Below are 24,410 nucleotides of genomic sequence, written 5' to 3'. Positions count from 1 at the left end.
GCTGGATTTCCCTCCCTGTGTTCTGTTTAGGGTGAAGAATTCCACATTAGAATTTACACTACAGTTGTATAATTTCCAGCTCAAAATGGAAAGAAATTCTACCATAGTTTTTTGGCAATCGGAAGAGACCCACAAAAGGGAATTTAAGGATTACTTGTGGTCTTTAGGCAGTTTCACAGATTACATTGATTCCTCTCTAATCTTGTATTGTCGATCCTGATCATGTTTGTTATTTGCATCAGAAGATTTCCCCCCTCCCTCCAATTATTCTGATACGTTATCATACAAATCCAGATACATACAAGGAAGCCCACAGGAAACATTTTATAATTCAAAGGCTTACTTACATATGTGGGTTTCCTTTTGGGATTAACACACTTGTTCCATGAATTTATGATGTTATTTGATGTGCTGATACGAAACCATTTATCAAACACATTTTGATAAACACAAAAGTTGATACAGTGGATGGAGGCAACTTTTTCATGGTGCCCACTGTATGTTAATATCGTAAAATAGTTTATCCCCATCTCATTCCTCAGTTTGAAGGTTTCTCTTGAAAATTTGTTCAAATGCTATTCAGAGTCATCTGTCAGCTGACTCAAAATATGTTTGTTTAATGTTTAAAAGAAAAAAAGTGCCATTTATTATTTATAAGTGCATAAACACGATATGGTTATTTGTAAAGCTGAGAACACTCAGCAACTGTTTGCCATAATAGTAGGTTTTCTCTATTATATTTTCAAGAAGACTAAAAGAGCTATTCTTCAATTTACAAGTGTCAGAGATATCTAGCTTAGGTTGCAAAATGGAATAAACTAAACTCAGGATAAATCACTGATAAGATTTTTCTCATTCTCCAGATGCTACGCTTTTTTTACCTTATATCTGAAATGTATAAAATTTACTGGACCAAGATCCAAATATTTAAAATAGGATGGTCTGTTTTATACAGAATCAAAATCCATTTTCATAGACCACTAATTCCCTTGAATCCTGTACTGTATTCCAAAAAAACCCAAATTCCTTGAAAATGTAACATGTCATTTTTTTTTCAAGACGATGAGTACAGGTAGTCCTTGATTTACATCAGTTCATTTAGTGACCATTCAAAGTTACAGCGGCACCGAAAAAAGTCACATATGACTATTTTTCAGGCATGACCATTGCAGCATCCCCCATGGTCATGTGATCAAAATTCAGACCCTTAGCAACTGACTCATAGTTATAATGGTTGCAGTGTCTTGCGGTCATGTGATCACTTTTTGCAACCTTCTGATAAGCAAAGTCAATGGGGAAGCCAGATTCACTTAACAGCCATGTTACTAACTTAACAACTGTAATGATTTGCTTAACAACTGTGTCAAGAAAGGTCGTAAAATGGGGCAAAATTCACTTAGCTACAGAAATTTTAGTGTCAATTGTAGTTGTAAGTCGAGTACTATCTGTAATTGCAATCTTCATCTTTTGGCAATAGAGGTACAAGCTAGAGAATAACCTATACTGAAATGACTTCTTACCTTAAGAAGGGAAGAAGTAAGTTCCTACCTGTTTATCTCAAATATTGTAAATAAAATAAGTATATACAAAATACTGCAATAATTAGAGAGAAAGTCGGCAGTTCAACATGAAAAAAGCTCATTGAATGTAAATTTTGACTGGGTTTTGAAACACTTTAGCAATTTAATTTTTGGAAAGCTGTTCAAAGCAGTAATTATTGCTACCAAAGTATTGCAAAAAGTGGCAGTTTTCATTGGACTTTTCTAGACTGCTAGTTCCAGATATATTGGACCTGCAAGACTCAGAATTCCTCAACTGGGATAGCCAAAGTGTGAAAATTACAGACCCAACAAATATAGATGGGAAGAGGAAAAGCATCTCTATGCTGCTATTTATCCGGATGATGAACTGTGTGATTGCATGGTCATTCCCAGAAGAGATGCAAAGAAGAAATCATTTTTGAATTGAAAACATGCTACACAGTTTCAATGAATACCTTTTCTTGATTTTCCTAGCAAGACAAATGAAGTTATCTTGGGGTTTTATTAAAATAATATTTATTACCAAGCAGATATACAGATGTTGTTAGAGGTGAATTTGAATGTTTTTTCTCCAGGCAGATAACTAGAGAACATAGCAAAATAGGAATGAAGACCAGCTCACATTTGTTTTCCTCTTTTTAAAAGTGAAATGGCTAAGGAACTGCTTCCTTCCTTCCTTCCTTCCTTCCTTCCTTCCTTCCTTCCTTCCTTCCTTCCTTCCTTCCTTCCTTCCTTTAGTTGTCTCTTTATTGGTAATTTTGCCCTGAGAATACCACATACCCATGCTTTCGATACTGCATTGCATCTCAACTGTTTTTGAACTAAGGTTCAAAATAGTCATTCTCACCTATAAAGTCCTATCTGATATGGCATTTGGAATCTACAGAACCTCATTCTGCAATCATATCTAACTTCTCTGATACAAAGGAGAAACTGTTAGTTACACCCAGCTTTGATAAAGTGAGTGGAGTTGAGGCATACAAATGCTACTTCTTGGTAGCAGCTACTACAATTTAAATAGTCCCCTGATTGAAATCAGGCTAGCTTCCATCCAGATTTCATTTAGAATGGTATTCAAAACTGAGCTCTTTTGAAAACAATTTATGCGTTGGCAGGATGCCATCTACGGTAGGTTGAATGTATCATTGAGTATACTTTGCTAGGGTTTGACTGTACCTTATTTTTTTAAATTCGTTTTACTGTAGATGTTTTGTGTATACAGTATGTAAGATGATTCTCTGAATCTGAGAAAGAAGGGAGTGTTTACAAAACATGGCAGACAAGGAACTCATGGACATTTCAGCCTTACTTCTTAAGGGAGGCATCAGTCCATCTATTAGGGAATTTATGAGACAGAAGATCAGTCAGCTCACAGGGGTCTTAAAACTGATAAATGAGGGAATGGGGTATATTTATCTAGTTTCCACATTTTTGTAACCTTATCAGTGTTTTCCCTCTGGCATCAATGAAACTCTATGAAACTTGCACTGCTGTAGGAGCTTGACAGTATCTTTTTTTAAAAAAAAATTACAATGGATTTTTAAATTTATTTTTAATTTATTCATATAGTGTGGATGTTTTATCCACCAACCACTGAGATTTGGGTATTCAATGTTCTTGGTCAGCACACATGTCTGACCAAGTATTTTGCAATGGCTGCAATTGAGTCAATCCCATGCCATGGACAAAAATTATGAGTGTTGAAGATTACTTGGAGGCAGTACCTGTGGCTTGCTGAAAGTGCCTAAAATTCAATTAGCTTCATTGGCTTCTGAACATGGAATGGGCAATGAAGGCATTGGATGGGTTTTACTGACAATGAAAAAGTTACCTGAATTGATAAAGCATCGCTAAGTATTGCAAAGCTCCTTTGCTCACTGGCTCAAGAGTTCCCCTGACCTTAATCCCAAACGCTCCACAAAAACAATAAGAAACGTAACTTTATAATGTCTTTAAAAAGAACAAGTAAATGTTGCATACTTCCTTTTATTGTCTTGGACTTGGATCTAATAAAAACATATTGGAAAAGAAATGTTTTGGCTTAACTGTAGCAAACTTGGTCATTGTTGAATCTACAAGTGAGTCTTATTCCAATTTTGCTGAAAAGACTACTAATGCCACTGTAATTGTTTCCAGCATTATAAATGTTCAGTAAATTGGTGGAACAAATAGATTATTGTGTAAAATAGATAAAACTAATTAAGCATGTCAGTTCACTCAAGCCTATTATATAGAACGGTTTATCTCATTTTGCTAAATAGATTACAGCTTACATTTAATGCTGCTGTATGTTTTTTTAAAAAAACTGTTAAAAATCAACTAATTGCCTGACAAATAAGGCTTAGATGTTCACATGCCTGCAGAGATTATTCAGGATGCTTATCTATTATTTCTTCAAAAAGACTAATGATAGTAGGATAACTGCAGGCCTATCAACTTTTAGGGTGTTCTTGAAGCATTCTTTTCTGAAGACATTACTTTTTATTTGGCACTAAACTTTAATTCATCTTATATCATGAGCTGACTTTAGGATAAATTCCATTTAAAACAATGTGTTGTAAATTAATGTTGTCTAAACCGCACACTCATGTGTAGGGAAATACTTCCTTTTCCTTTCAGAATACTCCAAGCTGAACTGATTAAATTGTACCTCATTATACACAAAATGGTTTAAAGGGACAATGTCCTTCCTCCTGTTAGTTTCCAAACATCTCAAAATCTTCATAAATATAAGTTGACTTCCTTGATTCTGGATCTATAGGCATCTGGTTGAAGCCACAGTGACATCATATGCAGCATAATGACATTACAGGTAGTTATTGACTTATGACTGATCGCTTAGAGACATTCAAAGTTCCAACAGACCCTCCAAAAGATACTTATGACCTGGTTCCAAAAACTTTCAATAATTGCCCCCCCCACCTTGATGGTCACATGACTGCATTTTAGGCACTCAGCAATTGCATTTATGGCCATATGCAGGATTCTGTGATCACGTGATCATGATTTACAACATTTTGGCAAAAACAGTTTACTTCTGGTTTTCAGCAAAAGCACTCCATAGCGGCAAGGGGTTCGCTTCATAGCAGAGATTCACTTAACAACAGTGGTGATTTGCTTAACAACCACCACAGAAAAAGATTGTAAAATCAGGCTGGTCATGTGGGTGATCTGGTTTATGACCATCATGACTTATGATCATAGTAGAGAAGCTCCATTACAGTTGTAAGTCAAAGACTACCTGTATACAAATGACCCAAATAATGTAATTTACATTTAATGTATTTATATTACATTAATCACCTTTTGACTGCAAATTAAGTTCAATATATATTCACATCATCTGCATGAAGACCTCAAAAAAACATTTGCCTCCTTACTCCCCTGGAGACAGCCAGGGATGCTTATCATTTTGAAACATTAGTAGTAGTCTTCAAATGTTCTCCCAGATATAGTGAGAAGGAAGATCCTAATATTAAGTTTTTCCATGGTATATGACACTGCTATTGATACTACTTATCTGATTACCCAATGGCCTGACTTGTTCCTCTAATGAGAAGTGAGATTATATTGGCTATAAATATTAGAACATATTAGCAATGAGCAATACCATTAATTAATCAAGTTAGAAAAAAACCTGAATTTCCTTTATGGCAATTTCATCTTCTATGATTTGGGCACACACATTTTTTTTTTTTTTTTGGTATTATATTTTACATATAGTAGGCTCTGGGTAACTCAAAATATAAGAGCAAAACTTTAAAATACTATCAAACAACAAAGCATGTGACAATAAACAAAATGGTGAATCCAGTTTAAAACACACACAGTATACATTCAGCAAGAAGCTCCATTCATCCTTGCCAAAGCCTCAGAGGATAATGAATATAAATGATGAAAACAACTTTTGCAAATAAAGATATCACACAAGAATGAATCGCACATCTGGCAACCTGACATGCATCAGGCATGGCAACTTATTATTTTACAATTCTAGTGCCTCAGGTTACAAAGTCAACTCTTAACTTGTATAGTAAAACTATATACAATTATAGAACCTCTTTGTTCTTCACTTTGTGGCTGAAGGTGGAAGACATTTATTCGTTTCAATTTGGACAAGGATGTTATGATTTTTAATTGTAGAACAAGCCTAGTAATTAAAATAGAATCTAAACTTAATGTAATACCCTGACTCATTTTAAAGCTTTTAATTACAGCTTGTGCTTTGAAAAATCAGAAAACAATGGTAAATTAAGTGAATGTTTATTCTTCCTGCTTTTTTCACCTAAAAATTTGTGGCTTTCCTCAAGAGTTTTAGTACAAAGATAATATGCCTCTCTTAATGGCCCTTTAAAGTGTTCTCTTCTTGTATGTATTCTCCCTCTTATTGTTCTTGTAATTAATTAAGTTTTGTGCTCCATAGTAACAATTACCATGCATCCATGATCATTTTCCCACTAGCAATTTATAATGTCATCCAGCCATTGTTGTGGCAATATATCATTAAAGAAATCACGCTTTCTATTGTCGCAGCAATAGCTGTGTAATGCTTTAAATCACCAGTGCAGTAACATTTACGTCTATATGAAACAACAAAAATTCACTTCAATGAAGTGGTGCAGGCTGTGGAAGCATCCTGATTTGTTTGCTGAAACAAGGAAGACAGCTGATTCACCTCCACAAAGCTGTTTCCCTGACCTTGAAACACCTAAGGCCAATACTATTGAACTATTGAAGCTTCACTGCGCCTTCTCCAACAGCACTGTATGAAGAAGTGATTGCCTTCAGCCTTTGCTGAAATTGCCTAAATTGGAAGAGTTTTACGGTATACTGAGGGGAATCTGGATTAGGCTTTGCTCCTTTCTTTCCTTTTGGTTTTCTCCTGCAATGCTTGTTGAAAAGTCAATGGAGATTCTCAGTCAGCCAGGTCATGGTAGTCTCAAGGGTGCTTTTTCAAAAGGCAACTGGACTTTCTTTGTTTTTGCTTGAAGACGTTCTCTTCTCATTCAGAAAGCTTCATCAGTTCATGAATGAGAAGTGAAACATCTTTAAGGGAAAACAAAGAAAGTCCAGCTATCTTTTGAAAAAGCACTTTTGAGCTTGTTGAAAAGGTTTCACTTATCTTTCTCCCATAGTTCCTCTAAGGAGAAGGCAGAGGAAAACACAAGCAGGTCAGACTGAAACAATATAATTAGGTTGTTAAAAGTTTTCTAAGTAAGATGACCACTGTTGCATTGTGAAGATGCTTCAAGGAGATCCCTTTGAAGTTTCATCAAAGCAAAGCTCTCTTTGATTTAAATGTAGGATATTACTTTCAGTGTGTACTGCCTCTGGCAATCTCATCACACACAAAAAGACAAAGCTGGTAGATAAAACATAAGAGGTCATGTATTATCACTTCTGGAGATAATAAAATATTGTGACATCTCAATGGTCTGGTTTGCATTAAGAATGTTGGTAAGAGACCTAGTAGTTTCTGGTATTTCACTACCTTTCAGAGGACCATAGCGTGGGAAATACGTACAAGCCATGAAGTGGTCAATACAGGGAATCAGCTACTCAGTGACCATGGCAAAAATGATTGGGACAAATGTCTGTAGAGATTCTCAGTCATCCAGGTCATGGTTGTCCCAAAGGTGCCTTTTCAGGAGGAAACTGGACTTTGTTTTTTTCTTTTGAAATCATTTCACTTCTCATCCAAGAAGTTTCTTCAGCTCTGATACGATCCCCACTATTCTTGGATGAGAAACGAAATGTTTTCAAAAGAAAAAAAAACAAGAAAGTTCCGTTGCCTCCAGAAAAAGCACCTTTGGGATAGGGACAAATGTCCCAGTAACATGCTTGGTGAGATTGACCTGCATTGTGTGCGATTAACATTTGGCATAATTAGGCATGCTCACGCATTATATAAAGAAGGCAGTTGCTGAAGGCACCAGCTAAGTTCATTTTCCTGCCAGGAGGTCTTTAAGCATCGCATTGTGCAGATGTATGATAATTTATGATACAAACAAATGAAAACTATTCTCAATGTAGGAGAAAGAGACATCATTTATTAGATTTTAATTGTTATTCTGGGTTGGCAAAACACCAGAACCAAACAATGCTTTAAAAAAGAGAGCATGCCCTAATGTCATAACCTTGCTGATTAAAACTTGTCCCCCCCCCATTTTCTTATTAGAATTTTCCCTGTAGACAAATTAGTTAAAGTTTCTGTTGATTAATATACTAATTAAATGGATCAAGGCCTGTTGCCTTAATTGAAATGAATAACCATTCACTAAACAAGCATCTGCCCCCCCTTTTTTTTGTATGAAAGATCTAGGAAAAAAAAAAGATGGAGCAGGAAGAGCTAAATAATCATTAATTTACACTGGGCTCTCCTAAAATATAAAATTGGATTACTCTCCATCTATAATAGATTGAAACAAATTACTTTTCAAAGTACTGTTGATACTGTTCTAACATAGAATGATTGTTTATTATCACCCCTGCTGATGAACTTTAGCTATTGTGCAGTTACTGTGATAGAGGCACCCAAAGAGGCTCTTCTCAGTACCTTTTCCCACTACGAATACCCAATTTTAGTAAGCACACATGGAAACTACCCATTTTCAAAATTCACCATAAGACTACATTCGTAGTAAATGCAAAGAAACAACACAAAGCAGCAGATAATTTAGTACCTCATAATCTGGGCCTTTGAAAGTATATCAAATATAAGACAGTTTTCCACAAAAATGCACCTAGTCCTAGATCAAGTTGATTTTCGTTACATTATGAATGCTAAGGGGAAGCTCTCCTGGCTAAATAAAACAACAGAACACCTGTTCATGAATTTGCTAATTGTGTTGCATTAATTTGCTATGATTGGTGGCATATAATGCCTATATATATTTCTTGGAACTGTATTGTGGGAGGAGGGAAAGAACACAGAATAGACTATATTTTGCCTAATAGACAAACAGATATAACTGTCAAGGCTATGCATTCCATATGCTGAACAAAGTTCAAAAGCTTTTCAGTTACAATTTGCCGTGTGTTTGACAATCTATCTGTTTTACATCTCTAGAATGCAAGAATATTGGGTGAAAACCTGCTGTAGGTAGGTTTTCTTTAGGAATTTACCCTTCTGCTTATTTCTTGTTCAGGTCACTTTTATGTGGTTTCATGATTCCCTTTTATATCTGCATCAAGCTACGTTGTCAAAAACAATGCTCAAAATATGTGTTTCATACATTTAAATTAGATTTGGATAGATTTAAATTGTCAAGTTGTTCAAAGAAGTGCAAAATGTGGCAAGATAGCGGAATAGCTGAATTATGTGTATAAATGTGAAAGTTGCCAGATTTTCAGATACACAAAATAATTCTTCTCCAGCACCTCTGCCTGTGTTGGGAGGAAATGTGGCGAAGTGTGAAATAAATTGTGCATGCTGTTACAAGTCAGATGAAATTTAGTATATACTAAATGCATGGCAATCTGGCAGAAAGAAGAATCTTAGTAACAGATGGTGAAAGCTCTTAAAAGGGAAAAGGAGTTTCCCCACATATTAATGAGCCCTTGGGTCAATATGAACAATAGAATCTGCCTAGATTGTTCCATCTATCCATCTAAATTGTTAGACTCCGCTCCAAATCCATCCATGTTTAAACAAAAAATAACAATGACAATAATGAACAAAAAAAGAGTCATGTATAGAGAAATATGACTTACTCTCTTTCCAGGAGGGCCAGGGGGACCTGCTTCACCAGAAGGACCTGGTGGCCCCTGAAATGATAAAAAATATCCAAATTACCCATTTTCAAATGTGATTGCTAAAACATCCTGTGCAATGATTTTATGTATACATGCGTATATACACACATACACACACACAACCAAAGCATGTGCCATCAGCTGATACTGGATAAGAAAACCAACAGTGTATACTAGGAAAATATAAGCACGTGGGCTTGACTTGTTCAGAAATATGAAAGGTCTCCCATTTAGGAAACTATAGAAAGTTGTATTAACAGCAACTTCATACTCAAATACTTACAGATAATCCTTGAGCTACAATCATTAGTTTAGTGACAGTGAAAGTCATGATGGTGCTGAAAAAAAGGGACATGCAACCAACCCTTGCACATATGACTGCCACAATATGTGATTTGCAACTGTCATATATATGTGCACCATCCTGGACTCACATGATCGCCATTTGTGACTTCCTGGCAGCTTCTTACAAGCAAAGTCAATGGAGGGAGCAGATTTGCTTAATGACTGTGACAAAAAAAGGTTGTAAAATTGGAAACAGTCATGTGATAACACACTTAATGACTGCAACACTTAGCGATAGAGGTTCCAGTCCCAATTTTGATTGTAAATTGAGAACTCCCTGTTTTTATCCATTTTCCCCGTGGATAAATAGGAAAAGTAAATAAATAGATAAGGATTGAATATGAATTGTTCCAGAGAGAGAAGCTTTCGGTCTTTTCTACACAATTCTGATGTGATTGGAATATAAATGCTGTCATCTCAATTATTACAATACAATCAATTAATACAATGCAATCAACAGAATTATTCTCGCAAAGATATTACTTACAGGCTGGCCTGGATCGCCATCATCACCCTTTTCCCCTCCTGTGCCATCAGTTCCCTAGGGAGGTAGAAAGAGAAAGAAAGAAAAGAAAGAGGGTGAAAGAAAATAACACCCATCTAATTTATTTCCTGTTTGAATTGTTTGTTCTACTCAGAAAGAAGACTTTCTTTTTAAGAACTATGACAGACAGCAATATTAATTCAATACAATATCTTGTGTTTGACTAAATATCTCAGTGATACGTTTATTATCCAAGAGAGCCTCTCATAGCAACTTCTGCTTCATGTTAGCTGTAGAACTGCAATGTTTTTATACTTGATAACTTTCTCAAAATCCAGTTCGACGTAATAATCAGGATACTGTACTGCAACAAGGAGACCAAGATTCAATTTTCCACTAAGCCAATACAATCACAAGTTGATATCAAGAAAGTCTCCGTGCATCACTCACTGTACAGGTTGATATGAAAATAATATTTAGACAAGCGTTACACTGAATCCTGGAAAGGAGCTGAGGAAATAAACTTTCAATTTCAGTTCCACAAAGCTGGGTTTTGCTGAGAGCAAAGAGATGCAACAAAGTAAATTTCTCAGAATCAAAGACCATATCCAATATCAACTGAAACCATGGAGAGTTTCACTTCACCTGGTAAAGCAGTTTTGTTTTCAAAATACTTACAGCTGGACCAGGTTCTCCAGGAGGTCCAGGATCACCGGGAAACCCAACAGGGCCCTACAGAAATTAAAAACAAGGTAAAACTAATGAGCATCAAGAAAAAGTAATTGCAAATAAGACATTTTTATTGATACATAGGCTCTGAGAAGATACAGCCTCTAAAACAAAAATAGTTCATACGATGCTCACAAGATATTTTTGAATACAACTACCTTAAATCCAACAAGAATGTTAAGAAATTTAGGAAAATATTGTTGTGGCTCCGTTGCCTGAGCCTGGGCTATCGACGGATGCAGACTCTGAGAGTGAGGGGGAGGAGTTGGCAAGGCATCCCTCTCCAGGACCCTCCTCTCTGGCAATGCCTCCGGAGGACACCGAAGGCCAAACGATAGGCTCAGAGCCAAGCATGTCCCCGCAGCCACAGGTGGACAGCGACGAGGAAAATAAATGCTGGCTGGACCCTCGCCAGAGGCGCAGGGAGAAGCGTGCGCAGCAGAGGGGAAGGCGTGCCAGAGATTAGCTGAGTCACTGGACCACACCCACAGGCTATAAAAGGGAGTGTGGTGGCCATTCGGACTCTGTGACAGACAAAGCTAATCTCTGGCGAGGCACTTTGCACCTTCGGACACACCACCTATTTGCTGTGGATTTAATTACAAACTGGACTATTCAAACTGTGTGTATTTTTGTCTATGTTATCGGAGTAAAAGCTCTTGGCAGGCAGCCACGGAGTTGCTGCCAAGTTCCTTATCACTGATGTTGAGTGTTTGAAGAGTTTATTTAACCCTTGGTTAGCTGGTTGGGTGTGTGCGTGGTACGGGGACAGAACAAATATTTTTTATTTATCGATTTATTAAATTTCCATGCCACCCTTCTCACTGATACAGCAACTCTGTCTACAACAGATCTTCCTGACAGCACTCAGAATTGCTTTATAGAGAGTTGAGAAAATACAGTTAAGAAATGAAATAGGGCTCGGTTATACTTATTTTTAAATCTTAATATTTGGAGGGGGGGAATTAGTATCTTCACTCACTGGATTTCCCTTTGGACCATCATCACCTGGAGGTCCTTTAAGTCCAGGAGGTCCTGCTGCTCCAGGTGGCCCAGATTCACCTTTTTCACCTCTTTCGCCTTTTGGACCCTGCAAAAAATAAGAGTTTTTAATGGATAAATAGATTGCTTAAAACAAGTAGGGAGTAATCAAAAAATAATAATCTATAAAAATCTCAGTAATGTTGAAACAATATATTTTGAGCTGAGAAATGAAGAACGCACTCCAAAATTTCCCAACAAAATCTGTTCGGAAAAGAAATTAATTTCTGGGGAGGTTTGAAAACGATCTGAAGTGCAAATGATTGTAAATTAATTGTATAATTCTTCATGATAAATCACTGAGTGAAAAGATTTTCTGAATGCACGCAGTATGTAGAAGTATGATGCTAATATTTAGGAGTCCTGTTTTATGATTAATGAAAACTGCTACTTCAAGAAGAATGGGATCATACGCAATAGGTCTCTCCCTTGAAGTTCTCTATAGTATGAGTGTCACTGTGTTTAAAATGCTGATGGAACAAAAATTTAGAGCTGTAGGTTAAATGTTAGAAGTAGCAATAGCACTTAGACTTATATACCACTTCACAGTGCTTTACAGCCCTCTCTAAGCAGTTTACAGAGTTCGCATATTGCCCCCAACAATCTGGGTCCTCATTTTACTGACCTCGGAAGGATGGAAGGCTGAGTCAACCTTGAGCCGGTGAGATTTGAACTGCTGGCAGTCAGCAGAATTAGCCTGCAGTACTGCATTCTAACCACTGCGGCACCCCGGCTCTAATTGAAAAGCCTGTCCAAATAACCGGAATAAGGGCATGGGCAAATAAGCCAAGATTATGATAGCAAATGAGTCTAATGCCAGTTTTCAAGATCAATATTAAAAAAAAAGCTCAGAGGTGATATGAGTCAGAAAAATTGGTGGGAAAGACAGACAGATATCACACAAATTGACCAACAGACCCTGCTCCTTGAAATTATCTTGAAATTAAAAAAAAGTTTGCTTCAGATTTTTGCTATGTAGATCAAATAGCAAATAGAACTCATTTCATCACTAAGAATCACTAATTTTAATAAGAAAACCTTTCCTGGTCCATTGAAAGTGTCATAATGAAATTATGTGTACATTTTGGCAGAAAGAAACAGAACATGTTACTATATGAAAGCACTATAGAGAACCTACAGTACAGTCACTTCTACAAAACCTACAGGAAGAAAAAGTATATACTTACAGTTGTGCCACCTTCTCCAGGAGGCCCAGGATTTCCAGCTTCTCCAGGCTCACCCTATGAATATTTAAAGGTAGAAGTAATACTATATAGTGACTCTTGTCTTTCTTACTTCCATTTAATTTAATATTTTGATTAAAATGTCCTTCTTGTTAAAAGACAAATACTACTCTATATATCATCTATTAATGAACTCCTCTTCAAACTTAAAAAAAAAAAACAATCTTGAAGTAAATCCTTGAGAAATCAGGAAATGCTAATAGAAAATTATTTCAAAATATCTGGTTAGACATTATGTTAGGTATTCAGCCTAAGGAAAGACTAATAAATAAACATAGTGACAATAAATAAAATAACATGCTGACAGTTAACAAACTCTTCATTTCTGGTCTCAAAAGCAAACATAGCAGCATTTATTAGTGATAGCTCTTTATTAAACCAGAAGGCTTGTCTGGCATATATAAACAATCTGTGAAAAGGCAACATGTATACACCATTAAAGAAATGTTTAAGTTAATTTATTCATCTCTTGAGCCCATATTGAGAATTCCATGAAACCCCTATCAGAAATGAGGAGTAATCAGTGAGCTTCCCTTGGATTCATATGGAACCGGCTCAATATTTTTGATCTTCCTTGGCAAGATTTCAGAAGTGTGTTTTGCCATTGTCTGCTTCCTAGGGTTAAAGGAGAGTGACTGGCCCAAGATGACACCTGCTGATTTATATTTAAAGGGGAACTCATGGTCTCCTGGTCTCCTGATGGCTTAACCACCATATCAAACTATCTCATTCTCTCTTTATAGAAAGACAATCATATATAGAAACTCTAATATAAAGTATATGTCAGTTTCTGGCATACTGCCTATGGAACGTCATTCTATAGAAATGTCTGTGTTATCTTCTGCGTTCCCACACAAGGACATTGGTTTATAGAATTGACCGATGTCATGGAACATAGTGGAATAAGCAGTCAATTATAATATGGAATATACTGTAAGAATCCAAAGGCTGTAGTTCCATTCCCCTGGAATAGCATCCCAAATACCAAAAGATATATTGAATTTCCTGTTCCAAAATCAGAAAGAGTATATAGGATTCTCTTGCCTTGTCACTTTAAATGGTTTCTGAGAACTTTGAGGTCAGGAAAGCAAACAACAACAACAACAACAACAGTGGAATGTCAAGGTCTTACAAGGCTAGTGAAACAGTTACATCTCAGATTGGATATGAAAGTGGAATTAGTTCCATATGAAGAGTGCAAGACTAGTAATTGGATCAAGATTTGAAACACCATGCTTATTATTTCTACATTGTATACATATAATTAATATGTTATAATTAGAATCAGGTCATTGAGAGATAAAGCCTAATATTCTCCCTTTTGATTAGCAGGCTGAAGTATTTTTTAAAAAAATTCTTCCTTCTGGAATTCCTTTTAATTGAAGATGCCAAGACAGAAACTTTAATCAATGTATTCAAAGCATAACTTTTTTTTTTTTTTTAAGAAAGCTATGGGCACTTTTCTGAAAAATGGCCTTTTAAGAAAACTAGGCTTCCTTCCCTAAGCCTAGCTCCATTAGATCATATTTGAATCAAGTACATCCACACTGTCAACTTCCAGTCCATTTCACAATATTTTAAAGCCTGTACTTTTTTGGGGGGGGGGTTAAGTGCTTAATGCACATGTATAATATTGGTTGTTCATAGGTATAACTTATTCTGAGAAAGACAGAAAGAATTAAAGATTCAGCATGACACTCAGAGTTTTTACAGCAGCTATCTTTGGCCTATATGATTGCATGAATAGCAAAAGGAAAGAACAATCTAGTTAAACCTGCATGGCATTAACTAGAGCAAAAAAAACCTTTGGATTTGAATGACTTTTTAAAAAGAGGTATACATTATAATTTCCATGAGAATCACTATGGGTTATTGTAAAGTTCTGTGGTACTTCTCAATATTTTATCAACATCTTTAAGAACATGTATTATAAATCTAGCTGCTATGTACAAGCGGAATCTGGCAACACAGCCTTCTTTAACATCAGTACAGGAGTAAGACAGAGATGTATACTATCACTATTCTTGTTTCTCCTCTCCATGGACTTCGTTTTTCAGAGAGCAATGGATAACCCTAGCTTTGGCATCCCATGGGCAACAACCTATCTAACAGATTTAGATGATGCAGACGACATCGTATTGCTTGGTGAAACAAGAAGGTACTTGCAATAAATGCAAGTTTAGATAATGAGGGCAACAAGATTGGCTTGAGTATAAATTTTGAGAAGACCAAGTTTATGCAAGTCGGATGTGCTCAGGACAATATGCCTATAACAGTCTGTGGCCAGGCTATAGAACATGTCCAACAATTTATGTATCTTGGTAACATTATGTCTATGAATGGAGGACATTCATCATCGAATTGGAATGGCAGAGGCCGTGTTTCAACGCAAAAATCAGATTTAGAACATTTATTGAGAACTGTGATTGAATGTCAAATGTGGTTTGTTGGCCATATCTTAGATAAAGGTAAAGGTTCCTTTCACACATATGTGCTAGTCGTTCCTGACTCTAGGGGGCGGTGCTCATCTCTGTTTCAAAGCTGAAGAGCCAGCGCTGTCCGAAGATGTCTCCATGGTCATGTGGGCAGCATGACTAAACGCCAAAGGCGCATGGAACGCTGTTACCTTCCCATCAAAGGTGGTCCCTATTTTTCTACTTGCATTTTTTACGTGCTTTCAAACTGCTAGGTTGGCAGAAGCTGGGACAAGTAATGGGAGCTCACCCCGTTACGTGGCACTAGGGATTCGAACTGCTGAACTGCCAACCTTTCAACTGACAATCTCAGTGTCTTAGCCACTGAGCCACCACGTCCCTTGACCATGTCTTGCATATGCCTAAAAACTAGCATCCAAAAATTGCTCTACGTTGGATACCTTCAGGAGGAATGTCTATGGAGATTCTCAGTCATCTAGGTCATGGTTGTCCCAAAGGTGCTTTTTCAAGAGGCAACTGTGGGGGCAATAAGCTGACTTTGTATAAATATACAAAAGTATGAAGGCTATTGCTTAACGCACTGTAAGCCGCCCTGAGTCTCCGGAGAAGGGCGGCATATAAATCAAATTAAAACAAAAACAAAAACTGGACTTTCTGGTTTTTCTTGAAAAAGCATCTTTGGGACTTGAGGGGAAAAGGAAAAATGAAGCCAGTCTCAGAAAACTTGGCATCAAATACTTAAGGAAGATTTTAAGATTATTAATGTCCCTTGGGACAATGCAGAAGATGCTGCAAATGATAGAAACCACTGGAAAACTCTTGATGCCCAATTTGCTCTGCATGGGACACATTGATGATAATAGCTCCTTCTTGTGTCGTTTTTAAAATGTGATCAAGTGCTGCTTTGCATTTGGCAGCAAGTATACCAAAATGTTTTTTTTTTTTTCTATTTACATTGGACCATGAATTGCAATCTCTGGGATGATGAATATACCGTGAGAGAAATTTTACTGTAAAACAAGAGATGTTACTACAATTGCAGCATGGAAGGAGACAAAGAAATTGAAAATTGCTGAATGATTTTATGGTGCGAGGAATATTCCTGGAAAGTTGAACATGTTTCAAACCTTGAATTTTGTAGTAGTTTAGGTACCCACCACCCAAATATTTGCATAGCTTCTAAAACTAGAAAGGCTGATTCAAATATAAAGAGGATAATTTGTATATGTCCATTTCCTTTGACACAATGCTAACAAGAAAGATTTTGTTTGACAGGAATCTAGGAAAAGGAAGATAAAGTGATGTGCGTTGTAGAATCAATATCTTGCAATGGATGTCAACATTAGAGCAACAGAGCATTAAAAATAGATTGAAATGGGAAAGGTAAAATCTTTACTTACTTATTCTATAGTCTTCTTAAAAATGAAGAGCAATGGCACCCATATTAAATAGCTGGTCCTTCTTCTGTGTTCTTTTGAACACAGAAGAAAAGGCCTGGAGCCTTTTGTCTCCATTTCTGGCAATGATTAAATCATGATCCCTTATTTGTATGACCTGCACCTTTGGTCAGTGTTATTGCACAATGGAAGATCTGAACTGGAGGGTAAAGAGTTAGATAGTGCTTCAAAAAGAATACAGGAAGAATTTATTTGATGCAAAATTTCAGACATGAAAAGAAAGGGAAGATCAAGGACTTCAACTCAGGCCAAGAAGACAAAGACGAGTTGCCCCCGGAGATACGGCGGATCCCGGATCTGCGCTCTTTCCGCTCTGCCTTAAAGACATTTTTGTTTCATCAAGCTGGGCTGACCTGACCATATTTTTTAAATTGTTTTGATTTTAAATTGCTAAATTATGGGTTTTTTTAATATGGGGGTGTTTTAACTGTGGGCCAAATTAATTTAATTGGTTTTTAATATTGTTTTGTTTTTTGTATTTGCTGTATTTTATCTGCTGGCTGTTCACCGCCCCAAGTTCTTCAGGAAAAGGGCGGTATACAAAATAAATAAATAAAGAAGAAGAAGAAGAAGAAGAAGGAGAAGGAGAAGGAGAAGGAGAAGGAGAAGGAGAAGGAGAAGGAGAAGGAGAAGGAGAAGGAGGAGAAGGAGAAGGAGAAGGAGAAGGAGAAGGAGACAGTTTGGAAATCTTCTCAAGGACCTACCAGAAATCTTGTTTATGAGTTTAAAAAACAGAGGAAAAAATGATTTCATTTTTAGGTATTAATTATTACTCTATAACTATAACATGTTATTTTCAGTCATGTACAATGACATAACATTAAGTGAAGTTATATTAGTCTAAGAAATATCTATACGTCAATATTTCATATACAACAATTTCAATTTACAATGGCACTGAAAAAAGTGACTTTCAAATGGTCCTCGCACTTACAATTGTTTCCACATCCTCACAGTCACATGATCAATATTTGACAACTGGCATGTATTTATGATGTCCGCAGTGTTCTGGAGGGTCACATGATCACTTGCAACCTTCCCAGTGGGTTTTTGACAAGCAAAGTCAATGGGGAAAGCTACATTAGCTTACAACTGCAGCAAAAAAATTTTTTGTAAAAGATGGTGTATCTTACTTAATGGCAACACTTAGCAATGGAAGTTCCACTCCCAATTGTGCCATTAGTCAATGATTGCCTGTACTGTAATGTTTCTATAATACAAAATTTTAGACCATATTTGATTATATAGTATTCTTTTCAACTTGACATCCTGTCGATATGTTGATTTTATAAGTCACAATATTCTTAACCAACTTTAAAAAGCCATATGGCTAGGAATTTAGCAATTATAATCCAAATTCACCTCCATAATACCAGGATCATGGGACTGATATGGTCAGTCCTTCTGAATACATAGAGGTAGATACAGAAAGAGGTGTAATTTCTCTTAGATTCTATAAACTTGAAATATACAATTTCAGTTTCCAAGGTCCCAATTCTTGAGTGGAAATGTACAAATAAAGGGAATCATAATGTAACTGTTCCCATATTTTCTTTTTTCTTTTTTAATGTTTAAGTTATATTTTTAAAAAATTGAGGAGGGAGGTATCTTTACAGTTAAAAATATGGGAAAGAAAGATTCAAATCTATCTTTTGTAGATTCTGAATTTGACAAATTCAAATCTTAGACACGTTTTAGATTAGATTATATCTGCTGCTACAGTTTACTAGTTAATAGCCCTATTCTTCTAATTTATTCTGACAATGGCAATTCCACACAATAAGGTTAGGGTTAGGGTTACAGTTATATATATTCAATTTGTTTTTAAGAGAAACAATTTTTCATTAAAAAAAAATAATTCTTTACATCCCCAACAAGATTACAAAGAATTTTAAATAATAATTTAACAAAAGTAACTATAGTTTTGACACTGTTGCACCCACTGTACTTCCTTGGGATTTTATAGATAAAAAGGCAGTAATAATAATGTGACACTTGCCACATAACCAGTCAGATTTAACAATTATCAATAAGAAAGGGAAAAAAAGTCTGGATAATGGACAGGGAGGACCCGGAATAGAAGAGAAACAATTGGGGAAAAAAATCACAAAATGCCAAAATCTATAAATAGGAGTAGAATAACTATGAAAAAGAAAGCAAAGAGAGTACCAACAGAAATGGGTGCTTTGGGTGCAATTCCAAAACATTTGGAACACCACTTGAATACCATTGTCATTGACAAAATCACCACCAATCAATTGCAACAACTTACATCCATTGATGGTACCTTTAACATCATGAAACAAACAACATCTGCCTATGTCAGGTCCTTGGAAAGGTCTCCAAGGTGGACAAAAATGTTGACTCCAACCTAAACATCTGTCTGACTCAACAAAACATCTGTCAGGTTCAACAAAATGTTGAATCCAACCTAAACATCTGTGTAACAATAATAATATATTTGTCACAAACATCTAATGCACGCAGCAAAACAAACCCTAGTCTATGGACACTTATGAAACAAGATATTTATTAGATGCAATTTTACACATATGCCCTAAAATGTAACCATCACTAAGTTCAAAAGTAGATATTTAGGATAATGTATTTTTGTTGACAGGAATTTATAGACACTACAGTCCAATCTCTCAACAGAACATCAGAGGGATATTTCCTATTCCATAAGCTATAACATGATTAAAAGCATTCACTGTAGTTTCTTACCTTCTGACCAACTCCTCCAACAGAGCCAGCTGAACCTGATGGACCTTGAGGACCCTTGGATGAGAAGAATATTTAAGGTGAGACATATGTTAACTATGCCTTAAACTACATACATGTATATACATGTGTAAACATCATCAGATGTTCATGTATTTCTTACATCTGATCCGCTTGGACCTTGAGGGCCTCTAGGGCCAGGGGGACCTGGAGGACCCTGCAAGAGAGAAAACACAAACAAAATTACAAAATTATAAGTCTGGTCCAAAGGACAAGAGGAAATGGGAAAAGTAAGTTTAACTTGCTCCTTATTTTGAACAATCTTTGGTGAATCAACTTTATGGGGACGTTTAGAGGAGAAAGAACAATATCTTACCATTGGACCAACATCGCCATTTTCACCTTTTTCACCTGGGGGCCCAGGAAGACCCTAGTGATAAGAAACAGCAATAGAAATGCATAGTATTAATTATAGAATAGTTCAAATAATGGCACATGGCAGAAAATATTTTCTAACCTAACATTTGAGGAATCTAGATTCCCTTAGCGTTTTTTACTTCCAAAGTTCTAAAGTGAATGCATAAAATCATACAGAGAATGAGGCCTCCATCTTGTTTTCTTTTTGTAGTGTGGATGAATTGCATTTTTATCTCGTTTTATTCACTTTACTAACTGAATTTGCACAGCCGATTCCTGAGAATGGTTCCTGAAGAACTCCCAACAAATGCCACAAGTTAAAACATAAAACACAAAATGAAATTATTCTAAAATGCAATTCAAGCACAGTTGCTTAAAGATGATCTCCATGATAAAAGATATATTATTTAAAAGGCTCGGATAAAGAATGTTTTTCCTGGCACTGAAATGTATGGTAGCCTGGCAAGAAGTTTCTTAAGTGAAGTACAACTATTGAAAAGTGCACCTATCCTGATCCTTATCCCATCAGGATAAGCATCAGGATTTAATTTAATTTAATAGGAGCAAACTGCTTAATTTGAAGCAGTCTGGATATTTCTGCAAATTTTATTATTAGATTTTTATCCAACCTTTATTACTTTATAAGTAACTGAAGGTGGTGAACACTCATAATGCTCCTTCCTCCTCCTTTTGTTCCCTACAACAGCCCTGTGATGTGGGTTGGACTGAGAGAGACTGATTGACCAAAGTCACCTTCCCAGCTTCCTTAGCTTTCCTGACTAAGGCAGAACTAGAACCCACAGTCTCCTGGTATCTAGGCCAGCATCTTAACCACTATATCAAGATGGCTATGTACTTGTATTTGAAAGCAAAACAAATACTTTTCAGAAAATGGGAACAGTATACTCAATCCAGATGCCAAAGTCATAAATCATAATTTTACATTTTGACTTTAAAATCTGCCAAAGCACTTATATAGCAATCGTATATTCTGATTTCAATAATGTCAAACTTTTGTTGAATCTAATATTTAAGGGATCTGTTATGCGAAAAACTCACCTTAATGGCTCAAGTTATATGTGACATGCTGTCTATATTTTTTTCCATTTCTAAAATAATGTCCTTATCCTCCTACACATACAAAATCTTTTTATATCAAGCAATAAAACATTCATCTTTCAAATATGATAATTATAGCTTTCAGTAACATCATTAATGATCAAAGAATATCTCTCTTTTGCTTTCTATAATGCTCAAAATTTTTTAAATATAAATTTATTCTACCTTGTTTCTACATTTAATTTAGTATTGCCTTCAAGCAGAGATAAATTCTGGCACAATTCCCTTAATGTTTTTTGCAAGGAATATTTTATATTCCTAAAATATAAGTATATTTTTCAAAAACCGAAGAACAGCACTGAAAATAAATGGGAAAAGTACAGAAACAAAAGGATAATTGCTTCCAGTTTTGGCATAGGTAAGAAACTGCAAATTATGTTGATTAGTATTAATAAGGCAAATTCAAGTTGTTCCCACTCATGCTAAATATACAAGAAGAAAAGGTTATATAACAATGGTTTTTTATAAACCATTTTTAGTCTAATATATATGAAACAAACTTTCTTTTGCTGTTGTATCATTTGCCCAGCTCATTCCAATTATTTGGAAGTTGAATAGACTTTGCAGCATTTAAACAAAGAAACTATAAGGAATGGTAATATGCATAATGAAATATATTCATTGATTGTGAATAATGAAGAATTGTAGAGTCAATAAAAGCTTGACTTATTACCAGTATCTAAAGATAATTTAATGGCAGGTGTTATTAATTATTTAAAGACACACTAAATAGATGTTGATCACTGGATGCATAGCACTGAGTTCTGACATTCATGAGCTATGTTGCTCTTGAATTCATTCAGAACTTCAGATTATTTGAACACTCAATCACTTGGGAGAAGCTGTCTTTCTTTTCCATTGACTGCAAGATTTATTGTTGTAGTCTTATTCGAACAGTCTCTCGATGTGCACTAAATGCATGTAACAGAGCTTTATAATGGAATGTTTTTCAGAGTGATGCTTCAAGAATCAGGTTCAAATTGTTCATGTTAGGCCCAAGTGCTAAAGTCAATAGAATCTATTCTTTTTTCCTATTTAAAAGACAAATTGGGCTTGAACTGAAAGAATATGCTTAGAAAGGAAAACAGGAAAGTCCTGGTTCACTAGGATATTGGACAGGTTTATGCTCTAAGTTTTAGGTTGAAATTGTAGCAGATTTCTAATAAAATAGTCAACAGAAAACTGGATCATGAAGCATAATATATGTTGCACCCACCCATCTCAAATATATGTCCTCCACATATGTTGAAATTATAACTCTCAAAATACTAAACCAGCATGAATTTTAGAAGGATACCAGGCTGGGGAAGCCTGTTATACATTTTACACAAATTCTCCTATATTCCAAGACTGTGGGTCATTCTCTCTCTCTTTTTTTTTTTACAGATTGAATGTGTAATGTTGGCAAATCATGCAAAATGTTTTATGCAAAAAGTATCCACTGAATTAACTATTAAAACCAACAGAAGTTTGGAGACCACTTAAATGGACACAGCATCTCACCTATAATATCATTCTTCAAAATTAACTATAGATAAAACCTTAAGTTCTTAATGAATAAATATTGCTGGTAGAACGCTGAGACATTCACTAATTAAAAGACTTGACTGCAGTTTACAAAACTGAAGGGGAAAAAAATCAATCTCCACATTCAAAATAGTGTGTGAGTCACAGTTCATCTTCATACCAAAAAGTGTGGGTGATGGACTCTTAGGGTTCCTACTGAAATAAACAGATACAATTGGTCTGAAGGATAATAATTTCATGTAACTAAATATAGAACTAATACGTAGTTACTGATTTATGTGGAAGATATTAGATTTATCTATATACTGTCTTCTACCAAAATAAATCTGGGAGTTTTACCATCTAAAATAATAGAGTATGTTATACACCATCTGGCACAGCAGACTTACATATGCAAGTACTATTTTAGAATCATGATGCAAGGATCCAAAGATTACTTGTTTATTTGAGCGCTCCAAGATTCGTTGAGAGTTGCACAACATAAACGTTTCATAAATTATTATTATTATTTAATATTTAATCTTCAATTCAATTCACAGTCTGAGACTGGTAAAAACTTAACAGTTCAAGTCCTAATCAAGACCCTAAGAGCTGGTAAGATAACATCTGAATATATAGGCAGTTTTTTGCAAAAATATTCAGATCTGATAAAGATCTGCAAAAATATTCAGATCTGATAAATTCAGGTATCTAGGCAACCCTTTGGTATAGGTCCAATGGCTTCTATTACTATTGGTACAACCATTGATTTCTCTCTCCAAAACTGCTGAAATTCAATTTGCTGCTGCTGCTGCTGCTGTTGTTGTTATTGTTATTAAACAAGATTGAAACTTGCCTAGTTCTGCTCACTATCAGTTCTAGCCTCTAATGTGCATTATAAGTTCCAAATACATTAAATATATCAATAAACATTACTTGATGATGTTTGGCAAATTACCATTATTGTATTCTACAATTGTTATACAGATAGTCCTCCACTCACAACCACAATTGAGCCCAAAATTTCCATGGCTTCACGAGACAGTAGTTAAGTGAGTTCTAGTTTGATTTTTTGCCACAGTTTTAAGCGAATCACTGCGTTTGTTAGTGAATCATATGGTTTTTAAGCAAATCTGGTTTCTCCAATGGCTTTGCTTGTTGGAAGCCAGCTGGGAAGGTTACAAATGGTGAGCACATGATTCTGTATGTCACGTCTGCAAATAGTAATTGATGATACTAGCCAAGTGCCCAAATTTTGATCACATGACCATGAGAATGATGTTACAATGGATCTAAGTGTGAAAACCGGTCATAGATCACTTATTTCAGTGCTGTTGTGACCTCAAACAGTCACTAAATGAATGGTTGTAAATCAAGGACTACCTGTAAAAAGAAATGTATGCTGTCCAGAGCTACTTATAGGAAGGGCATGATATAAGTATAAATAAAAGTGCACACTTGATTTTCCTATAGATATTTCTGGGGGAGGGAGAAACTGGTTTAGCTCAACAGACAGAAGCACTGTAATTTAACACCAGCTCGAATCTCGCCAAGCTCAAGGTTGACTCAGCCTTCCATCCTTTCTAAGGTAGGTAAATTGAGGACCCAGTTTGTGG

General features: G+C 35.7%; 1 protein-coding gene across 1 annotated transcript in view; it reads right to left on the bottom strand.

Moving 5' to 3' along the window:
• COL11A1 (collagen type XI alpha 1 chain) overlaps positions 1-24,410 on the bottom strand; it is a 297,225-nt gene that overhangs the window by 35,637 nt on the left and 237,178 nt on the right. The window contains exons 48-55 of the mRNA XM_070941067.1: positions 20,129-20,182; positions 19,916-19,969; positions 19,756-19,809; positions 13,083-13,136; positions 11,837-11,944; positions 10,804-10,857; positions 10,129-10,182; positions 9,255-9,308 (exon numbers count right to left, since the gene is read on the bottom strand). Of these exons, the coding sequence (XP_070797168.1) occupies positions 9,255-9,308; positions 10,129-10,182; positions 10,804-10,857; positions 11,837-11,944; positions 13,083-13,136; positions 19,756-19,809; positions 19,916-19,969; positions 20,129-20,182 (486 nt within the window). The remainder of the gene's footprint in view (positions 1-9,254; positions 9,309-10,128; positions 10,183-10,803; positions 10,858-11,836; positions 11,945-13,082; positions 13,137-19,755; positions 19,810-19,915; positions 19,970-20,128; positions 20,183-24,410) is intronic.

The sequence above is a fragment of the Pituophis catenifer genome, unplaced genomic scaffold (assembly GCF_029215685.1).
Source record: "Pituophis catenifer annectens isolate HBS135680 unplaced genomic scaffold, rPitCat1.0.hap2 SCAF_3, whole genome shotgun sequence".
Lineage (NCBI taxonomy): Eukaryota > Metazoa > Chordata > Lepidosauria > Squamata > Colubridae > Pituophis > Pituophis catenifer.
The sequence above is the reverse complement of the archived record's forward strand: the minus strand, read 5'-3'. Positions and strand labels throughout refer to the sequence as shown.